The sequence below is a fragment of the Panicum virgatum genome, chromosome 6N, assembly GCF_016808335.1.
Source record: "Panicum virgatum strain AP13 chromosome 6N, P.virgatum_v5, whole genome shotgun sequence".
In the NCBI taxonomy this organism is placed as follows: domain Eukaryota; kingdom Viridiplantae; phylum Streptophyta; class Magnoliopsida; order Poales; family Poaceae; genus Panicum; species Panicum virgatum.
The window spans coordinates 22,824,801-22,843,558 of NC_053150.1; the positions used below are offsets into that span (position 1 = coordinate 22,824,801).

Genomic DNA, 18,758 nt, shown 5'->3' on the forward strand with positions numbered 1-18,758 from the left:
CCAAGGCCGTGGAGTTCGACTTCGAAATCCCCTTTGGCGAGGTCCTCGACCTCAAGGTCTTCGCCTTGGTCTTTGTTGTTGTCGTTGTTCGTCGTGACGAGGGCGTCGTTTGTCGAAGGCGGGGCTCCAGTCGAGGCGTTGGCCTCCTCCGAAGTGCCAATGATGGGTTTCTTCTTCGCTGCCATGTGGTCGTGTCAGAACGAACCGCGGGTGGGCGCCAAAACTGTTGTTGGAAGATACCCCCCTTCGGGGGAAGGAGTATCACAATAGTTCAAATCGTCGAGGGCGAAGCCTCAAGAAAACAATCACAACCACAGTTACAGCACGAAAATCAAAGCAAGGGCGTAATTGCTCTGTATTCAATGTCCCTCACACAGTTAGGGGGGGGTAATTTATAGCATCTAGGAATATTCCGGGGGTATACAGGTAATGTTACAACAACCGACAGATTGCAGTGGATTTACAGCAGGACTCGATACACCGTACAATCTCCTGACAGTGGACTCGCCTCATTCCGTGCCTCTTTGCGGCAAGAGCCTTCGCTGGTCCAACGGAGATCCTTGCTGGTCTTGGGACCGCTTCGCAGCACGCATCTTCGCCGAGACGCTCAGTTCTTCGCGCGCCCTTCGGTGGGACTTGCCTGCGTCTTTTTCCCCCTTCGCCTTTGGGCCTTGTTGACGCTCACTAACGACTCATTTCAAGCATCACCTAGAGCCTGAAATCATGAGAATAAAGTCTCATACCTGTCTATATTATCCAGAAAGAGCCAATTCCACGTTTCCTCTTAGAAATATTGCTATATTGGAATTCGGGCAGACATGCAGGTAAAACAGGCTTCAAGCGTCAAGATGCAAACCCGACCATCAGAGCAAGCTATCAGCTCCTGCATGAGCGTATTAAAGACGAGCGTCAACACTAGTGGTAGGAGTTATTGCTAATAAATTCCACAAAGTGTTGATGTACATTTGTGTGCAGGTTGCTTATGCTTGGAAATAAGAGGAGAATGCAGCCCATAAGCAAGGTGACACGTCATCGATCCGATGCAAAATCCTCTCGACGAATCAGACGCGTTCACAAGGATCTACGGGTCCACCAGAGCTACCAAACCGACTTAAGACAGGCCCTTACCCACATATATGACATGGGGGTCAACCTAGCAGCCTTCCGACCAAAAACCGGGCCGAACGGGCCCAGCCCACGGTCGGCGGTCGGCCATGTGGTGGCAGCCCACGGGCCCCACCGACTCTCAGATGACACGTGGCAGTGTGTGGTTGGTGCTCCATGGCGATTTGGCTCAATTCCCGGGCAAGAGGCTGGTGGTTCCCCCCTATATATATGAGGGGAGGGGGGCTCAAATGAAGACACACACCACAACACACCACAACATACCACACCATCAACAATTCACTCTTCTCTTGAGTTCTCACTTGAGTGAGAGTTGTCTTAGGGAGTTTAGGGGTAGAGTACTTAGTAGGGGCGCTGGTAACGACGCTCTTCTCCAATTTGTACCTCTACAAGAGAGTGAGGGAGAGTCGGGGGAAGTGCCGGGCTTGTCGGCGTTCTTCTCCGCTTGTACCTCGACAGATGCTTATTCAGTTGTAAGTGTTCGAGACTTTCTTATTTAGAATTAGGGTTTAGTTGCAAGTTATTTCTTCTGCCTTATATAAGTTGAGTGTATGCTTAGAGTAGCATTTGATCCTAGCTTAAGACTCCGGATAGAAAATGACAGTCTTGATCGGGGTTAGGATTAGTAGGGAATAGCGTAGACGTGGTGTCTGGGCTAGACTATACCACTCAGTTGTCTGATAGTCGGTTTGTAGAGGTAGCCGGCAGGTGGTGACAGCCCTGTTCGAGCCCTAGTAATCCTCCACGTTCGGATATTGGATAGAGCATTATTATCGGAACTATCGACTTGTTTAAGCCAGTCAAAACTGGTAGCTCGAAGTATAACGTCGAAGTATCTCTTTCTCTAAACATAGATTCTAAATCTTAGGAAGTCCTCTCTGTCCTATCCCTCCTACACCAGTGTGTGTCCTTGGATGAGCCTGAACCCGTAGATAGTGTACTCACGTTCCTTAGTGGATACGATACCCCGGAATACTCCTGGGTGAATGCTACAGCAGTATCCGTGCGCTTGCGGATTTTATTCGTGACGTTACAAAGTACCAACAGGCCTTCGGACTAGTTTCCTTCGGCTTCGGAGATCGCTTCGCCACGCTGCTCTGCTTCATGTCACGCAGCCGAGTACCTTCGGCTACGGGCGAAGGTGGGGTCCCCAACATAAACTATATGCGAAGGAACCGTACTAATCCTTTGACAATCAAATTTTTAAGATTTATCAAACACTTATGACGTGTAGTCTGAACAAACTTCATTAGTCAGCAGGTGTTTATTTAAGTACCGTGGCCATGCAACAAGGTGTAGAGGTGAGCTACAATTTAAGTTAACTAATAGACTGAAATGTGATACGCAGGACACGACTATGTTTCCTTTATGAAGGTACACCAACACATACATGTGTCTTGGAGCCTACCCTTGAGTTTGTATCAAAAGATCAAAACATTGGGAGGAAGCGCTCAAAGATAGAGACACTACTAAAAAATAGTTTTTGGTCCTGCACATTAGTCCCGACCACCATTGGACCCCGGACTAATGAAAACTTTAGTTCTAGGTCCAACGGCTAGAGGGCAGGGAGCTTTTGTCCTGGTTGGAGCTACCAACCGGGACTAAATGTCACACTTTAGTTCCGGTTGGTGGCTCCAATCGGGACTAAAGAGCCCAACCAACACTAATCGGGACTAAAGGGTCATTTAGTTCAGGTTGGTGCCAGCAATCAAGACTAAAAGATCACCCTTTAGTCCGGGTTGGTGTTACGAACCCGGACTAAAAGTCCCTCCATGTGATAGTTTAAAAAGAAAATTATCTATATTGAGTCACATATACTGTGCTTAGGTAAGGTCCCTCCATGTGATAGTTTGAAAGAAAGTTATCTATATTGAGTTACATATACTGTGACTAGGTGAGTTGGCAAGAAAATTATGCGCATTTGTCAAGTGTGGTCTCGTTGTAAAGATATTCATACGAAACACATAATGATGCAAGCAAAATTTAATTTTGATATTCCATTTCAGATTTATAGTGTTTTCTCGAACTTTCTTTGCATGTACATGTGGCTTAGGCGCTCAGCAAAATATCTCTCTTGCATGCAACCCCGTCCCCTCTCTGTCTCTCTCTCGAGACAACAACTAGAAATTTAATTTGTCGCTCACAAATGACATGCAAGGTAGATGAAAACCTGCGAGCGAACCGGGGCAGATTGCATGGCGCCCCGTAGAGATCGTGGCGGGGGCCGGTCATAGCTGCTCCACGTACTCCACCTCATCTCCACCCCCTCTTCCCTCCCCACATAGCCTTCTACACATCGCCATCTCCCTCTCCACTCCCCCGCTTTTGCGACGCGCCACCTCCCCTGCCCCCAAGACGACGACGACGACGGTGCAGGAAAAGAGAGCGATATGAGTCCGGTTGCTCCCTCACTAATAGTATTGTTATTCAACTAATCATCCTTGATCCACGCCAGGAGCTGGCGAAATGGTGAGTTCCTTCTTCTCGTTGCGTAATGTCCAGGAATTAATGGTGGTGTTCACCTGTTCGGGTCGTAGCAGATGCTTTTGCATATGAATGTTTTATGTGAATCGAAATGTTTGGTGGAATTTAATATGACAAGGCATTCACATAAAACATTTGGTGGAATCGAAATGTTTTATGTGAATGCCTTGTCAAATTAATTCAGAAACTCTGCTAGGCGATACCTGAGATTATTGAGGTACCCAAATTTTCGGTTGCAGGGGACTAAAGTTAATATAATTGTGGGCTCTCATGTGTGGGCTGAGGACCCTGCTATCTGCTGGGTCGATGGAGAGGTGGTTAAAATCAATGGCGAAGAGGCGGAGATCCAAGCAACCAATGGGAAAAAGGTAACATGAATTAGAATTTTGTGAGCTATCATTGATGGATTAGTTGGGTCTTATAGTCTGCTTCGGGCTTTAAATTGCTGTATCTCTGCTAATCAGTGTTCTGCTACATTTGTAGATCGTTGCAAATTTGTCAAAACTATATCCCAAAGATATGGAAGCAGCTGCTGGTGGAGTTGATGACATGACAAAACTTTCCTATCTCCATGAACCAGGAGTGCTGCAGAATTTGTCGACCAGATATGAGCTTAATGAAATCTATGTATGTTAATTCATGCGTTAAATAGTGCTGTATGATCACCTAGTAGACGTGTTATTGTCTGTTGTATCTGTCAGTTTTAGACTTCGAGTCTATGTTTTTTATGGCTGTCATTTTCTGGTGTTTGCAGACATACACTGGCAATATTCTCATTGCTGTCAATCCTTTCCAAAGATTGCCCCATTTATATGATCCCCATATGATGCAACAGTATAAGGGAGCACCATTTGGAGAATTAAGTCCACATGTTTTTGCTGTGGCAGATGTTGCATACAGGTAAGTCTGATAGCTAGAGGAGGTTTGAGTGTTGGCAACTGTTAAGTTTTATCTCGTTTTTATACTACTTCACTTTTTTCAAAAAAAAAAAGTTATGTAGTTTTGTATACTAAAACCTTTAGTGAACTATAATTGGCTGATAGCCAGAAACATTTAGGTACTTCATAGAGTACAAGATGTCTCATTCTTGTAATTTATTAGGGCGATGATTAATGAAAATAAGAGCAACGCCATTCTTGTGAGTGGTGAGAGTGGTGCTGGAAAAACAGAGACAACAAAAATGCTTATGAGGTATCTTGCCTATTTGGGTGGCCGAGCTGCAACTGAAGGAAGAACAGTAGAGCAACAAGTTCTTGAAGTAAGAAATTCAGTGCTTACCCTTACAAGATAATTGTACTGTTAGGTTTTTATACTTATTGTTTATTCTCTTATCTGTAGTCAAATCCAGTTCTTGAAGCTTTTGGCAATGCAAAAACTGTCAGAAATAATAATTCTAGGTAAACGAACTCTAAATAAGTATCCCAAACCCTAGAGCTGCACATTTGTTTGGATCTCATTGTTTTTCATTCATAATGCTTCGTGCAGTCGATTTGGTAAGTTCGTCGAGATTCAGTTTGATAAGCATGGGAGAATATCAGGTGCTGCGATCAGAACATACCTTCTTGAAAGGTCACGTGTATGCCAAATATCTGACCCAGAGCGCAATTACCACTGCTTTTATCTCCTTTGCGCAGCACCTCAGGAGGTAAAGATTTATATTCTCCTTGTGTACTTGTTATGAGCCTTAATGCACTTTGTGGGTGGTGTCTTTTCACCAATTTCAAATTTTGATTACATTATTTAGTAGATATTTGGTTATTAATACAAACTATATCATTTGACATTGAATTTTCAGGAGGTTGAAAAGTACAAATTGGGAAGTCCCAAGACTTTTCATTATCTCAATCAATCAAATTGTTATGAGTTGGTTGGAGTAAGCGATGCCCACGAATATTTGGCGACCAGAAGAGCAATGGATATTGTTGGCATCAGTACTCAAGAACAAGTAGCTCAATTTTTTTTCCTAAGCTTTTTTATATGATTGATGGTTAATTTAAGTGCTTGTTTTTTCTCACTCGTCTGCAATTTTAATTTGTATCCAGGATGCTATTTTTAGGGTTGTTGCTGCTATCCTTCATATTGGCAATATTGAATTTTCCAAGGGGAAAGAAGTTGATTCGTCAGTCTTGAAAGATGAAAAATCAAAGTTTCATCTTGAAACAACTGCTGAGCTTCTTATGTAACTACCTATCTTTGGTTTCGTTTCATAGTTCATGATATTACTATGTGCATCCTATACGAAGTGTTGAGGTGTATCCTATGTCAGGTGTAATCCTGGAGCCCTGGAAGATGCACTTTGTAAGCGTGTCATGGTAACACCAGAAGAGGTTATAAAAAGGAGTCTTGATCCTTACAATGCTACTGTTAGCAGGGATGGCCTGGCAAAGACAATATATTCTCGCTTGTTTGACTGGTAACACAATAGTGCCATTTTTTTCATTGTGATGAGTTCCATAGCATTACGAATGCAGCACATAAAAAAGAATACTGCATCACCATTCTGACTCGTTGTTTTTCTCTTTCTAGGCTTGTTGATAAAATCAATAGTTCCATTGGGCAAGATGCTAGCTCTAAATGTCTTATTGGTGTCCTGGACATCTATGGTTTTGAGAGCTTCAAGTCAAACAGGCATGATTTACTGTTGGTTAATCATGTATCTACAATCCACTGTATTCTTTCCCAAAGTATAACAAATAATAATTTCTGCAGTTTTGAGCAATTCTGTATTAATTATACAAATGAGAAGTTGCAACAACATTTCAATCAGGTAACATTTATTCACAAGGAATGTTTCATGTGCACCAGATCCACTAGCAATTTATCAACCAAAAGAAAACACATTAATGTGAAAAGTATTTATGTGTTCTTTTCAGCACGTTTTCAAGATGGAACAAGAGGAGTACACTAAAGAACAAATTGATTGGAGCTACATTGAATTTGTTGATAATCAAGATGTTCTTGACCTTATTGAGAAGGTATGCATAGTTGCATAGCTATATACATGAAACAACTCTAAATTTAATTAGCAGTTTAATCTAATGCTCAGAAAAGGTGGGGAATAACTTACACATCCTCTTGGTTAGAAGTCAACACCATTGTGCTAAAATCTCCAACAAAATTGAATACACCAGAATGGGCATCTGATCCTCATAAATTGATACCATAGTAAGTTGATTAATTGGAAAAGCCCATGCAAGGCATATGATGCTTGTTTGTTGTACTTGTTTTAGATGTCAGAAATCTTTAACACCTAGTTTTCGAATGGATTCTCACTTGTTTCTTTACATATATTACTAGGTTAGCAATAAGTGAGACTAATAACTTTTATTTTTATATTTTCCATTTGCAGAAGCCTGGGGGTGTGATTGCACTTCTTGATGAGGCATGGTATGCTTGCCAATCATCTTTTTTTGTCTTTCCTGTGTGATGTAGTTGGGTTTATGACCACTAAGTAGATGACAACATGATTTCTCTCTCTTTATTTGTTTTTCAATTTTATTCAGTATGTTTCCCAAGTCAACACACGAGACGTTTGCCCAGAAGCTTTACCAGACTTTTCAAAGACACAAACGTTTTGTCAAACCAAAGCTATCTCGCACTGACTTTACAATCTGCCACTATGCTGGAGAGGTAGCTTTTGTTGATCAAATTTAATTACATCAGGACAATATTCTCTATTCTGATGTTAGCCAATGCTTACGGAATCATGGTATATTCAGGTGTTGTACCAGTCTGATCAATTCCTTGACAAAAATAAAGACTATGTTGTGGCAGAGCACCAGGAACTGCTAAGTGCTTCTAAATGCTCATTCATCTCTGGATTATTTCCACCTCTTCCAGAGGAGACATCTAAATCTTCCAAGTTCTCTTCCATTGGAGCACGCTTTAAGGTCAAATCTCCATTCACCTATCCCATTTCTTTTCCCCTCTAGTTTTCTATTATGCATTACTGATTTTTCGTTATCTATGCTTTCTATCTGGCAGCAACAACTTCAAGCCCTTATGGATACATTGAATTCTACAGAACCTCATTATATTAGATGCGTGAAGCCAAATAATGTGCTAAAACCAGCAATTTTTGAGAATGTTAATGTCATGCAACAGTTGCGTTGTGGTGTAAGTGATTTTGAACAATGATTTATGATATCTAAATCGGAGTCTTCCTATATACCCTGACTGAATCACATGTCACCATCAGGGTGTACTTGAGGCAATCAGAATTAGCTGTGCCGGGTATCCTACACGTCGCACATTTTATGAGTTTTTGCATCGATTTGGAATACTTGCACCAGAGGCCCTCGAAGGAAAGTAAGTTCTTTTGTTGAAATTTTGTGGATTTGTAGTTTCATAGTGGTTCTAAGTTCTAATAGAGCTACTTTATTTTAAATATCAGTAGTAGCGACGAAAAGGCTGCATGCAAGAAGATTTTGGAAAAGAAGGGGCTTGCGGGCTTTCAGGTAACACCAACTAAATCCACTCATTTAATCGTTATGTTTTGTTTCCGAAGCAAATTTAAAGTCTAACCTATATTTTATAGCTATTAATGATCTAGCAAAGGAACATTTTCTGCATGAAACTCGTGGACTTATTTTGTAGTGCTTTGCTTGGATGTTTACATACAGGGCAACATCTTTCTGCAATCATAAAAGTAGAAACAAGATTGATACAAGACCTTGATAATTGTTGCTAAATTTTATCACATTAACAAATGATTTATATTTTGTCAGATAGGGAAAACAAAAGTTTTCCTGAGAGCCGGTCAGATGGCTGAATTAGATGCTAGGAGGACTGAAGTACTCAGTGCTGCGGCAAAAACAATCCAGGGGAAGATGCGGACACATATAATGCGGAAGAAGTTCCTTTCCTTGAGGAAGGCATCTGTATGTGTTCAGGCAATATGGAGAGGTATGTTTGGCATATAATTAACTCTATCCCTAACATTATTCACTTTACTAACCATTTAACAACATCATGCTTTGTGCTTTAGGAAGACTGGCTTGTAAACAATATGATAACATGCGAAGGGAAGCAGCTGCCATCAAAGTTCAGAAAAATCAACGTAGGCATCAGGCAAGAAGGTCCTACAAACTACAATATGCTTCCGTTCTTGTTGTGCAAACTGCATTGCGAGCAATGGCAGCAAGAAATGAGTTCAGATTTAAGAAGCAATCTAAGGCAGCAGTTACGATTCAGGTGATTTTGAGTTACTATAAATAATAATGCAACTCATATTGGCTATTGTTTCTAATATTTAATACGTACATGAATGCCCTGGCTCTCCATGGCAGGCTCGTTATAGGTGCCACAGGGCTCATTCCTACCATAGGAAGTTTAAATGTGCAGCCATTGTTGCACAATGCAGATGGAGGGGGAGAATTGCAAGGAAAGAACTCAAGAAACTCAAAATGGTATGCATTGTATGCTAGGAAATGCACTACTATTCATATGATCCTTTTCACAAATCTTTATGTTTAAAAAATTTAGCTGCATGGCAGAGGAGATACATGAGAAGCATTCTTTGTGGCTTAGGTCATTAAGTTGGGAATGGGGCAGCGCCATCGAAGAATGTAAATGATTGTCATATCTAATGCAATTTGCTAACGTCTTTACTCCAGGAAGCAAGAGAAACAGGTGCCCTCAAAGAAGCAAAGGACAAACTTGAAAAGAAAGTAGAAGAACTTACATGGCGCGTACAGTTAGAGAAACGGTTAAGGGTATTATTGTGAACTTATTTGTTTTTCTTATATCTTCCACCTTGTAAACGCTTCTAAGAAGTAAAACATATTGCATCATACAGTGTTAGTACATGAACTTATATATTAACATTATCTACTATATCAATTATTTAACATAAATCATTGTATGTGCATACAGACTGACCTGGAAGAAGCAAAAGCTCAGGAGTTGTCAAAATTGCAGAGCTCTATGGAAACGTTGCAAGCTAAATTGGAGGAGGCAAATACAATGCTTGTCAAGGAACGGGAAGCTGCTAAGACTATTGTAGAGGCACCTCCTGTAGTGCAGGAAACTCAGGTTGTCATCCAAGACACCGAAAAGATTGATTCCTTGACAACAGAGGTGCAAGAACTTAAGGTTTGTAGTCTGCAACCATTATTGTCCTAAATATCCTAATCATTGCTTGTTCTATGATTTTCTCAATAACACACCACGAGATAAATCTAATCACTTTATATTCAAACGATTTAACACTTGTACCCATTTTATGACATATGACTCCATTTTTTTAGATCTCATTACAATCAGAAAAACAGAGAGCTGATGATTTAGAGAAGAAATGCTCTGAAGAAGAACGAGCAAATGAAGAAAAGCAAAAGAGACTAGAAGAGACTGAAATAAAAATGCGCCAATTTCAGGACTACCTGAGAAGGTTATGCTATTCACATTCTCCTTCCCCCCCCCCCCCCCCCTTTTTTGCTATTTTCACTAAAACTTCTTTCTTTTGTCCTGTTGTGCATGAACAATGTCCAGATTCTCCTTGTATTTAATCATTAGAATAGTCCTATGTAGCAGAAGACATGCTAATCGTTGTATTTGTTTACTCTTCTACGGTTCTACCTAGAGTAGGTTTAACTTGGTTCGATTATTTTTTTGAAAAACTATTTATTGCGGTTGTGTTATCCAACATAAAATCCTCACATTATTTGTTTGGTTTGCATATTATCGTCCAGGCTAGAGGAGAAACTCGCTAATGTCGAATCTGAAAATAAAGTACTCCGTCAGCAAGCTGTCTCAATGGCTCCAAGCAAAATTCTATCTGGCCGCTCCAAGTCCAATTTACAAGTGAGTGTTGTTGTGTTTTTCCCCTTCCATATTCGATATGCAATCAATTATTTGAACCTCTTGTTTGTTTTACAGAGGAGTTCTGAAAATGTTCAAGTATCAAGCAATGATCCAAAAATAATTCTAGTGAGTTCATTTCTATACATTAAGAACAAATACTAAATTAGTGAAAGGTCATCAAAACTAATCATTGTTTCATTGTTGGTTCTTTAGGAGTCCAATAATACGTCCTCTCCGAAAAAGGAATATGACATTGATGACAAGCCACAAAAATCTCTTAATGAGAAGCAACAGGTGTGATCTGCCATCTAACTCATTTTTCTCATTTATGTTTCAACTAATATGTTCAGAACCTTCGCAGGAAAACCAAGATCTATTAATTAGGTGCATCGCTCAGCATTTAGGCTATGCTGGGAACCGGCCAGTTGCTGCTTGTATAATATACAAATGCCTTCTTCATTGGAGATCATTTGAAGTAGAGCGGACAAGTGTTTTTGATCGCATCATTCAAACCATAGGACATGCAATTGAGGTTACAATCTTGTGATGAAACTTTCTTACAATTATCTGTGCTGATGTTCAAGTATCATAATATCTTTTTTCTATGATATCCAGACACAAGACAACAATGAAGTTTTAGCATATTGGCTTTCAAATGCTTCAACACTATTGTTATTGCTTCAAAGGACATTAAAGGCTAGTGGATCAACCGGTATGGCTCCACAGCGTCGACGATCGTCATCTGCTACACTTTTTGGACGAATGACACAGGTATATGTTCAGATTTCTGTTATCCTTCTATTTTTTTCTTCTTTAACTAAAGTTTCATAGTAAATTAGGAATGAACCTGTTACTACCTTTCTAATTTCAGAGCTTCAGAGGAACTCCACAGGGTGTAAATCTTTCTCTCATAAATGGAAGCATGGTTAGTGGAGTTGAGACACTGAGACAAGTTGAAGCCAAGTATCCCGCTTTACTGTTTAAACAACAGCTTACAGCATATGTGGAGAAGATATATGGAATGATTCGGGATAATTTGAAGAAAGAGATTTCTCCCTTGCTTGGTTTGTGTATTCAGGTATTCGTGATTTCTGAGTACGGAGAATAATAGCCATCTTTTTCGCACTTTTTGTGCGTTGTGGGATGACCAATATGTTTACCTTATTTTGTCTAAGTGATGGCTTAATGTAATTCTCCATACCAATGCAAACACTACAGGCCCCAAGGACATCAAGGGCAAGCTTAATGAAAGGATCTTCACGTTCAAACACCAATACTGCTGCCCAACAAGCTTTAATTGCTCACTGGCAAGGGATTGTGAAGAGCCTAGGAAATTTCTTGAACATACTGAAAGTGAACAATGTCAGTATAAAGTTTCTTCGCTTCATTTATTCGGATAATCTTTTAAACAGCTTCAGGAGCACTGTTCAAATATTTTTTTCGTGATTATTAGAAACTTAATTAAGGTGTATCAGCATGCCTTGCTTATGTATATCGCTGCTGCAGGTTCCTCCTTTCTTGGTCCGAAAAGTATTCACTCAAATATTCTCATTTATTAACGTACAACTATTTAACAGGTAAAACATAAAAAACAGAGCGCTTACTTAACATTGGCTTGCCAAACCTGAGAAATGTCTTATTGAGTTTTCTTTGATGATACGTCTGTCTATCTGTCTTCAGTTTGCTATTGCGAAGGGAGTGCTGTTCATTCAGTAATGGCGAATATGTAAAAGCGGGATTAGCTGAACTTGAACATTGGTGCTATAGGGCTACTGATGAGGTATCAATAGCTATTCTTTTGTTACATGTCACGATTGATGCTAGACAATATTAATATATTCATGAAGGAAGATTTCATAAAAAAGTGTTATATAATCTAGACCCTATGTCCACATGTTAGCATTTATATTTATGTTTTTTTAAATGGAAAAATGAAATAAAGATAAGAAACTACTCGCAAAAATAATAAAGATAAGATATTTTCTATTTCAATACAGAATAAAGATAAAATAGTGTGTGGTTTTAGGGTTACATAATGTTTGAACGCTTGTAACTAAACATCAACACTGATTTCTCATCTAGTGCTTTTCCTACTTATAGTATGCAGGTTCAGCTTGGGATGAGCTTAAACATATTAGACAAGCTATTGGTTTCCTGGTAATTTGTTAACCTATTTCCTCCAATAATGTCTGGTATGAAAAATATTTGTTAGCAGGACAAAGTAGTTAGGTTATTGCTGGCAGGAGAAGTTGTACAGAATATGAGATGATACCATACAAGATGTGATATAGAAAGTGTATATCGCAGCATGAAAAATAGCCAAATCAACCAAATATACAGTTTTCATGCATATTTTTATTACAGGTAATTCATCAAAAGCCAAAAAAAACACTGGATGAAATAAGTCACGACCTTTGTCCGGTAAGGGAGAAATAGCTATTGCCTAATTTTCTTTTATTCACTGTGCGGTAACAAAAGATGGATTTCCATTGAATTTGTTAACAACCTCTTGACTTAATTTTCAGGTGCTTAGTATACAACAACTATACAGAATTAGTACTATGTACTGGGATGACAAGTATGGAACACATAGTGTCTCGCCAGAGGTAAGCTTCACACTTTATTGCATTATGTATTTCATTTCATCTGGATAAGAACTGAGCACATATGATTTATTGTAATAGGTTATATCAAACATGAGAGTGTTAATGACAGAAGATTCCAACAATCCTGTAAGCAATTCATTTCTGCTAGATGATGACTCAAGGTAACTATCTCTTTGCGTCTAACAATTGTTTGCCCTATCCTACCGATTCGAAGTGCTCTTCTTATGTGACTTTCTTCGCTCTGTAATGCAGTATACCATTCTCCGTCGATGACATATCCAAATCCATGCAACAGATTGACATATCTGACATTGAGCCACCTCCATTGATACGGGAGAACTCGGGCTTTGTATTCTTGTTGCCACCACCTGAATAGATGCATGGCAAGAAGGTCAACTTGATCAATGATTGCAGGAACGTAGAATGATGCTTGGACCACAATCTACATGAACCAAGGTTTCTCAAGTTAAATGCCCAAAGGAATGAGGTGCATGGCTTCCACGTTAGCACCTTCGTGGCTTTACAAATAGGTTGATCATCTACGCCATAGCAAATGTAGCAAATTAAATAGACTAGTTCTTTGCGGCATGCCTGGCCTCACCTAGTGTTGATCCAACTCTAGTCTACATAGTGGTACCCAGTGTTATTATTTGGCTTTTTGTTGCTATTCATCTTTGGATTTTGATCAGTTTCCAAAGTTCAGAGCTGTCATGCCCTAGTTCAAGTCTAGTTTAGAAGGTCCTAGTGAAGTTAGTAGAAATTCACCTTTTCCTTAGGCTATTTTTAGTTTCTAGAGCTCTCTAAGGTGATTTGCAAGAGCTGGGCAATAGGATTTTATTTTCCTCTTGAGTCAATGAACAACAGATCTTGCGCATATGGCAACAATGAACTCTGTAATGATGTTGATGATTACTTTGAATGAAATTAACATGTGATTGGCACCAAGATTTTTCAAAGGCGAAAGAAATCTAAGTTTATTTTGTTGTACTCCCTCCATCACATGAAGTATGCAGTTCTAGTTTTTTTTTCAAGCAGATTAGTGGTGACGTGAAAAGACTCTCATGATCTCATTTGTTTGCCATATGGAATTAGTTTTGGCATGCAAATAAAATGTGACCACTTAATTAGGCAGATAGTTGAGATCCAATTTCTTGGATTGCACTCTTTAATTGGTGGGATCTTTTTTCAAATGCAGGATTGCACTTTTTATGGGAGGAACAAGAGTGACTCACTGGCACTTTGATGATTTCTTGTTTTCTTTCATTCTTTTCTGTTCAACTAAGTTAAGGCACCTATCATTGCACGGAACACAAAATGGTCGATATAGTGATATAGGCAATAGAAAAAAAAGATCAAGTGGAAACTTACAACGCTTCAATGAAAAAATGGCAGCAAAACATGTGGATATGTGTTGGCGGTCGATATCGACGATTTTCGCCGCCAATGCTTCGCCTGATTTCATGAATTATAGGCCGTAACCATGCCATAACCATTATTACTAATGAGTTCCACAAGTTTTGGTGTTTATTTGACTTCAGAAATAACATATCCAAATTTGACCCAAAACGGACGCTGTTTAGACCAGAAGGCCCGAATCTGGCCGACCGGCATACTTTCGGTGGAATCTTGGCATGAAACTTTACCAAAGTCACATAGAGGGAGAATTCAAGTCATTTCAATGGGCTAAATCCAGAAATACACAACTTAGACCCGAAAGACTTGGATCCATATCCAAAAGAGAAGCCAAACTGGGCCATGGTTAAGTATGCAACATACACCCAATCCAGGATTGATCCATGGTCAGAGAGGAGCGTGACGGTGCAACGGAGGACCGAGAGGCCGCCAGAGGCAAGCCGCCCGGCCCCATAGAGGCTGCCCGGCCCAAGGCAGAGGCGGTTGATCAAACCGCCTAAAGGACCGACCTCCAGAAGCAATCAGGACCGTCTCACGGGAAGGCGGTGGCACGTGGAGGCAGGGCCGGGCCGGCCGGCCTAGGCCAGACCGCCCGGCCCCACTTTCCAGCGTCTGGTCCCCAGCCTTCGCGTGGAAATCAAGCACCGCCTCCACTGTTGCTTACAACCGGCGCTACTTGAAATAACCATCAAGAACCGACCTTAGCACACTATAAATAGGACCCCCTCACCTCACTTGTAACACACACCTTGGGAGTTTGAGTGCCTCACAATTTCAGTTTCATCCTTAGTAGAATAGGAAGAATTTGAGGTGAGAGCTTTGGCGGAAGCCGGGCTAAAGGGGCGGAGTCGAGTTCTCTCGACCTTACCCCATCTTGTACCCACCTCAGGGGAATCTTATAATCAAGTAAGTTTTCCTCGCTTACCTTTAGTTTCTCGCTAGTTTACTTTTTACTTTAAATACTTGCTTAGTTGCTCTCGTTGATCTATGGAATTCCTTGTCTGCGTGGATAGCAAGTTCTATCCATTTGGGGTTTCTTCTTGCCTTAGCGCGAGGCGGAAGTCAGTGACTCGATAGTTTAGGCGTGGTGCTTAGTCTTGGTAGTTACTTTGGGTTGTGTTCCACCCCACGGTACCGCAGTGGTAGGCGGCAAGTGGTGACAGCCTTGTCCGTCCCTAGTAGTCCACCATGTTCGGGTGCTTTCATAGCAGTAGGATTGCCAAAAATATGTTGAGCCCCTTCTCATCCCTTTCTGAGCCCTTCGCTTAAGCCGCCGAAACAGATCAAGTCAGTAGCTTTTCAAGTTATCTTAGTAATTAGGATTCTATCTGGAGATAAACCCTCTACCCTCGTACCTCTAGTCCTTAGCGGGTCTGGCTGAAACGCTCCAGACCACTAGTCGACGCTTATCGTTCCATAGATTCGATATCCCAGGCTACTCACCTGGTGAAAGCTACAATCAGTCTCTGTGCGCTTGCGGAGTAATTCGTTAGGCTAAGGAGTGCCAACAAGCTTTCTGGCGCTGTTGCCGGGGAACGGTAGCAACACTAGTACTAGAGCTTTTCAGCTGTACACTTATCCATCCATCCATCCATTTTTCCACAGGGAGTTTTCTCCTAGTTATCCAGCAGTTGCATACCGCGAGTATATGGAACCGCCTCCATCCTGCCATCCCATTCTATCTGATGGTTACGAGATCTGTCCCTGTCTCGTAGCCATGGTTCGTGCATCAACCTTCTCTGGTAGAAGAGACGAGTGCCCCTACACTCACTTGCAAGAATTCGAGGAGAATTGTTCTCTCCTCATCATACCCGGAATGAACCAGGACGCCCTGCGGTGGAAGCTATTCCCGTTCTCTCTGACGGAAAGAGCGAAAACCTGGTACTACCGGACTGCAGTGAGAGTTGGAGGAGATTGGATTCAGCTGAAGGACGAGTTTTGTCTATTCTTCTTCCCTGTCCCCAAAGTGATCCCGTGTCGCATCCAACTACTCACTTTTGAGCAAGGCGACAATGAATCACTCGGGGCAGCATGGGCGCGATTTACAAATCTTGTGACCTCTGGTCCCCCACACAAGATTGCTGAGGAGATGTTGATGCAACACTTCATCTACGGCCTCAACCCGGAAAGCGATCGTTTCTTAAACCTCGCTTCCGAGGGATCGGTCATGTATAAGACAACGGCTGAAGTAAGGACCATCCTAGAGAAGGTCCTTAACTCTACTCCGTACACAGATGTCTTTGACAATCCTCCTGAGCCAAAAGTTCCGCCCACCGAAAGGCTGCCACTCCGCATCCTTTCTGTTGTTTCCTCTCCACCTCCACCACACATAGAGGAAATCACCGAACCGCCCAAGTCCTCAGATCACGAGCCACTCCTTGAATATTTGCCTATGTTCATACCTAACCTCTTCTCAGAAGAGGAGTACATTGAACTCGGTCATGTTTCAAACATGCCGAAGGAACATAAGTGCATTTTCTCATGATCTGAGGTGTTCATTCCTGAAGCCACCTCGCAGATCAACGGTCTTTCTGCGATTATGAGGCGAGAATGGACAGAAGAAGCGGAATCCTACGATAGCATCATCCAGATCTACCGCAATCCCAGACTTCTCTTCTGCACTATTGGGGACGCCTGCCGGCCACAACAGGCCTTTTACGACCCAAAGGTCGGGGTGAACGTAATGTCCAGAGCTCTGGCAGACCACGTCTCACCCGAGCAGCCCTTGACCTTGTCTCGTAAGCACCTGAAATGGATCGACGGCCAGATCGTGGAGTGTCAAGGTATTCTCCTAGTTGTTTCCTTTATAATGGAAACCAACAAGGTCTACCTAGACTTCCATATCTTCGATATCCCTGAAGGTGTAGAGTTCCTATTTGTCGGAAGACCAATAGAGCCTCTCGCCAACCCCAATAGAGACCGAGCCATGCTCGAGGTTAAGGTTGGCAGAGAAACTATCCCAGTCAGCTTAGTGCATTCCTGCAACACCATTGCGAAAGCTAGGATGGAGCAAGACCCACTCAAAGAGGCTGTATGCACCTTCCAGGAAGGGTTAACTCAACCCTCCCATGATGACATTGCCAATCATTTCACCCAGGAGCTAGAACCGGATGGCTAGAGTAAGCTGGATGGAGAGGAGCCACCGCAACCTACTCTCCCAGAGCTGAAGCCGCTACCTCCTGGATTGAAGTACGTCTTTCTTCACAACAACAGAGCCACGCCAGTCGTCATCAGTGTCAAGCTGACAGAGAGTGAGACTCGGCGGCTCATTGCAGTCCTGGAGAAGCACCGATCCATCATAGGGTACTCTCTGCAGGACTTGAAGGGGATTATCCCCAATCTGTGTACCCATCACATCCCTATGGAACCAGGCCATAAGCCATCGAGAGAGCACCAGCGACGACTTAACAATGTGATGAGGGAGGTAGTCAAGAAGGAGGTTCTGAAGTTACTACACGCAGGCATCATATACCCCGTGCAAGATAGTGAATGGGTTAGCCTAGTTCAAGTAGTCCCAAAGAAGGGAGGCATGACAGTGGTCCAGAATGAGAGAAATGAGCTCATACCTTAGAGGACCGTTACTGGTTGGCGAATGTGCATCAACTACCGGATGCTTAACAAAGCCACCCGGAAAGATCACTTCCCACTGCCCTTCATTGACGAAATACTTGAACGGTTGGCCAAGCTTTCCTATTTCTCTTACCTCGATGGCTATTCTGGTTATCATCAGATCCCTATCCATCCTGATGACCAGAATAAGACTACCTTCACCTGCCCGTATGGCACGCTTGCCTACCGACGGATGTCCTTTGGTCTCTGCAACGCACCTGCTTCTTTTCAGCTGTGTATGATGGTGATTTTCTCTAACTTGATCGAGAACATCATGGAAGTCTTCATGGATGATTTCTCGGTCTATGGAAAGAGTTTTGACAAATGCCTTGAGAACTTGGATAAAGTTCTCAAGAGATTTCAAGACACGCAATTGGTCCTTAATTGGGAAAAGTGCCATTTCATGGTCAGAGAGGGGATTGTCCTCGGACATAGAGTGTCCGAAAGAGGGATAGAAGTGGATCGGACAAAGATAGAGGTAATCGAGCAATTGCCACCCCCGATGAATGTCAAAGGGGTGAGAAGTTTTCTGGCCACACTGGCTTTTACCAGAGATTCATCAAGGATTTCTCCCATATAGCCCGACCCTTGACAAATCTCCTTGCCAAGGATGCCCCTTTCAACTTCGATGATGATTGCCTCATAGCCTTCTATACCCTCAAGAAGGCACTCGTTACCGCACCCATCATACAACCCCCCCCCATTTGGAGCCTTCCTTTC

General features: G+C 41.9%; 1 protein-coding gene across 3 annotated transcripts; it reads left to right on the forward strand.

Annotated features, from left to right (window-relative positions):
- Positions 1 to 3,289: 3,289 nt before the first annotated feature.
- On the forward strand, positions 3,290 to 13,974 carry LOC120679362 (myosin-11-like). Of its 3 annotated transcripts, none has more exons than XM_039960937.1 (39): positions 3,292 to 3,594; positions 3,849 to 3,977; positions 4,093 to 4,236; positions 4,364 to 4,509; positions 4,711 to 4,867; positions 4,948 to 5,006; positions 5,095 to 5,254; positions 5,405 to 5,554; positions 5,652 to 5,788; positions 5,876 to 6,022; positions 6,136 to 6,237; positions 6,319 to 6,376; positions 6,483 to 6,584; positions 6,959 to 6,996; positions 7,113 to 7,239; positions 7,329 to 7,499; positions 7,594 to 7,725; positions 7,808 to 7,917; positions 8,003 to 8,066; positions 8,337 to 8,514; positions 8,597 to 8,802; positions 8,898 to 9,017; positions 9,225 to 9,323; positions 9,484 to 9,702; positions 9,858 to 9,997; positions 10,299 to 10,410; positions 10,486 to 10,536; positions 10,624 to 10,704; positions 10,772 to 10,942; positions 11,026 to 11,181; positions 11,282 to 11,488; positions 11,629 to 11,772; positions 11,917 to 11,987; positions 12,091 to 12,190; positions 12,511 to 12,567; positions 12,775 to 12,831; positions 12,936 to 13,016; positions 13,095 to 13,177; positions 13,269 to 13,974. In XM_039960937.1, exons 1-39 carry the CDS (start codon positions 3,592 to 3,594, stop codon positions 13,390 to 13,392), a joined length of 4,593 nt encoding a protein of 1,530 aa, XP_039816871.1. In that variant the 5' UTR covers positions 3,292 to 3,591; the 3' UTR covers positions 13,393 to 13,974. The 3 variants fall into 3 exon arrangements, 2 of the variants coding, with proteins under 2 accessions (XP_039816871.1, XP_039816872.1); XM_039960938.1 differs by having other exon boundaries at positions 8,006 to 8,066; XR_005677159.1 differs by lacking the exons at positions 11,917 to 11,987; positions 12,936 to 13,016; positions 13,095 to 13,177; positions 13,269 to 13,974 and having other exon boundaries at positions 3,290 to 3,594.
- Positions 13,975 to 18,758: the final 4,784 nt, after the last annotated feature.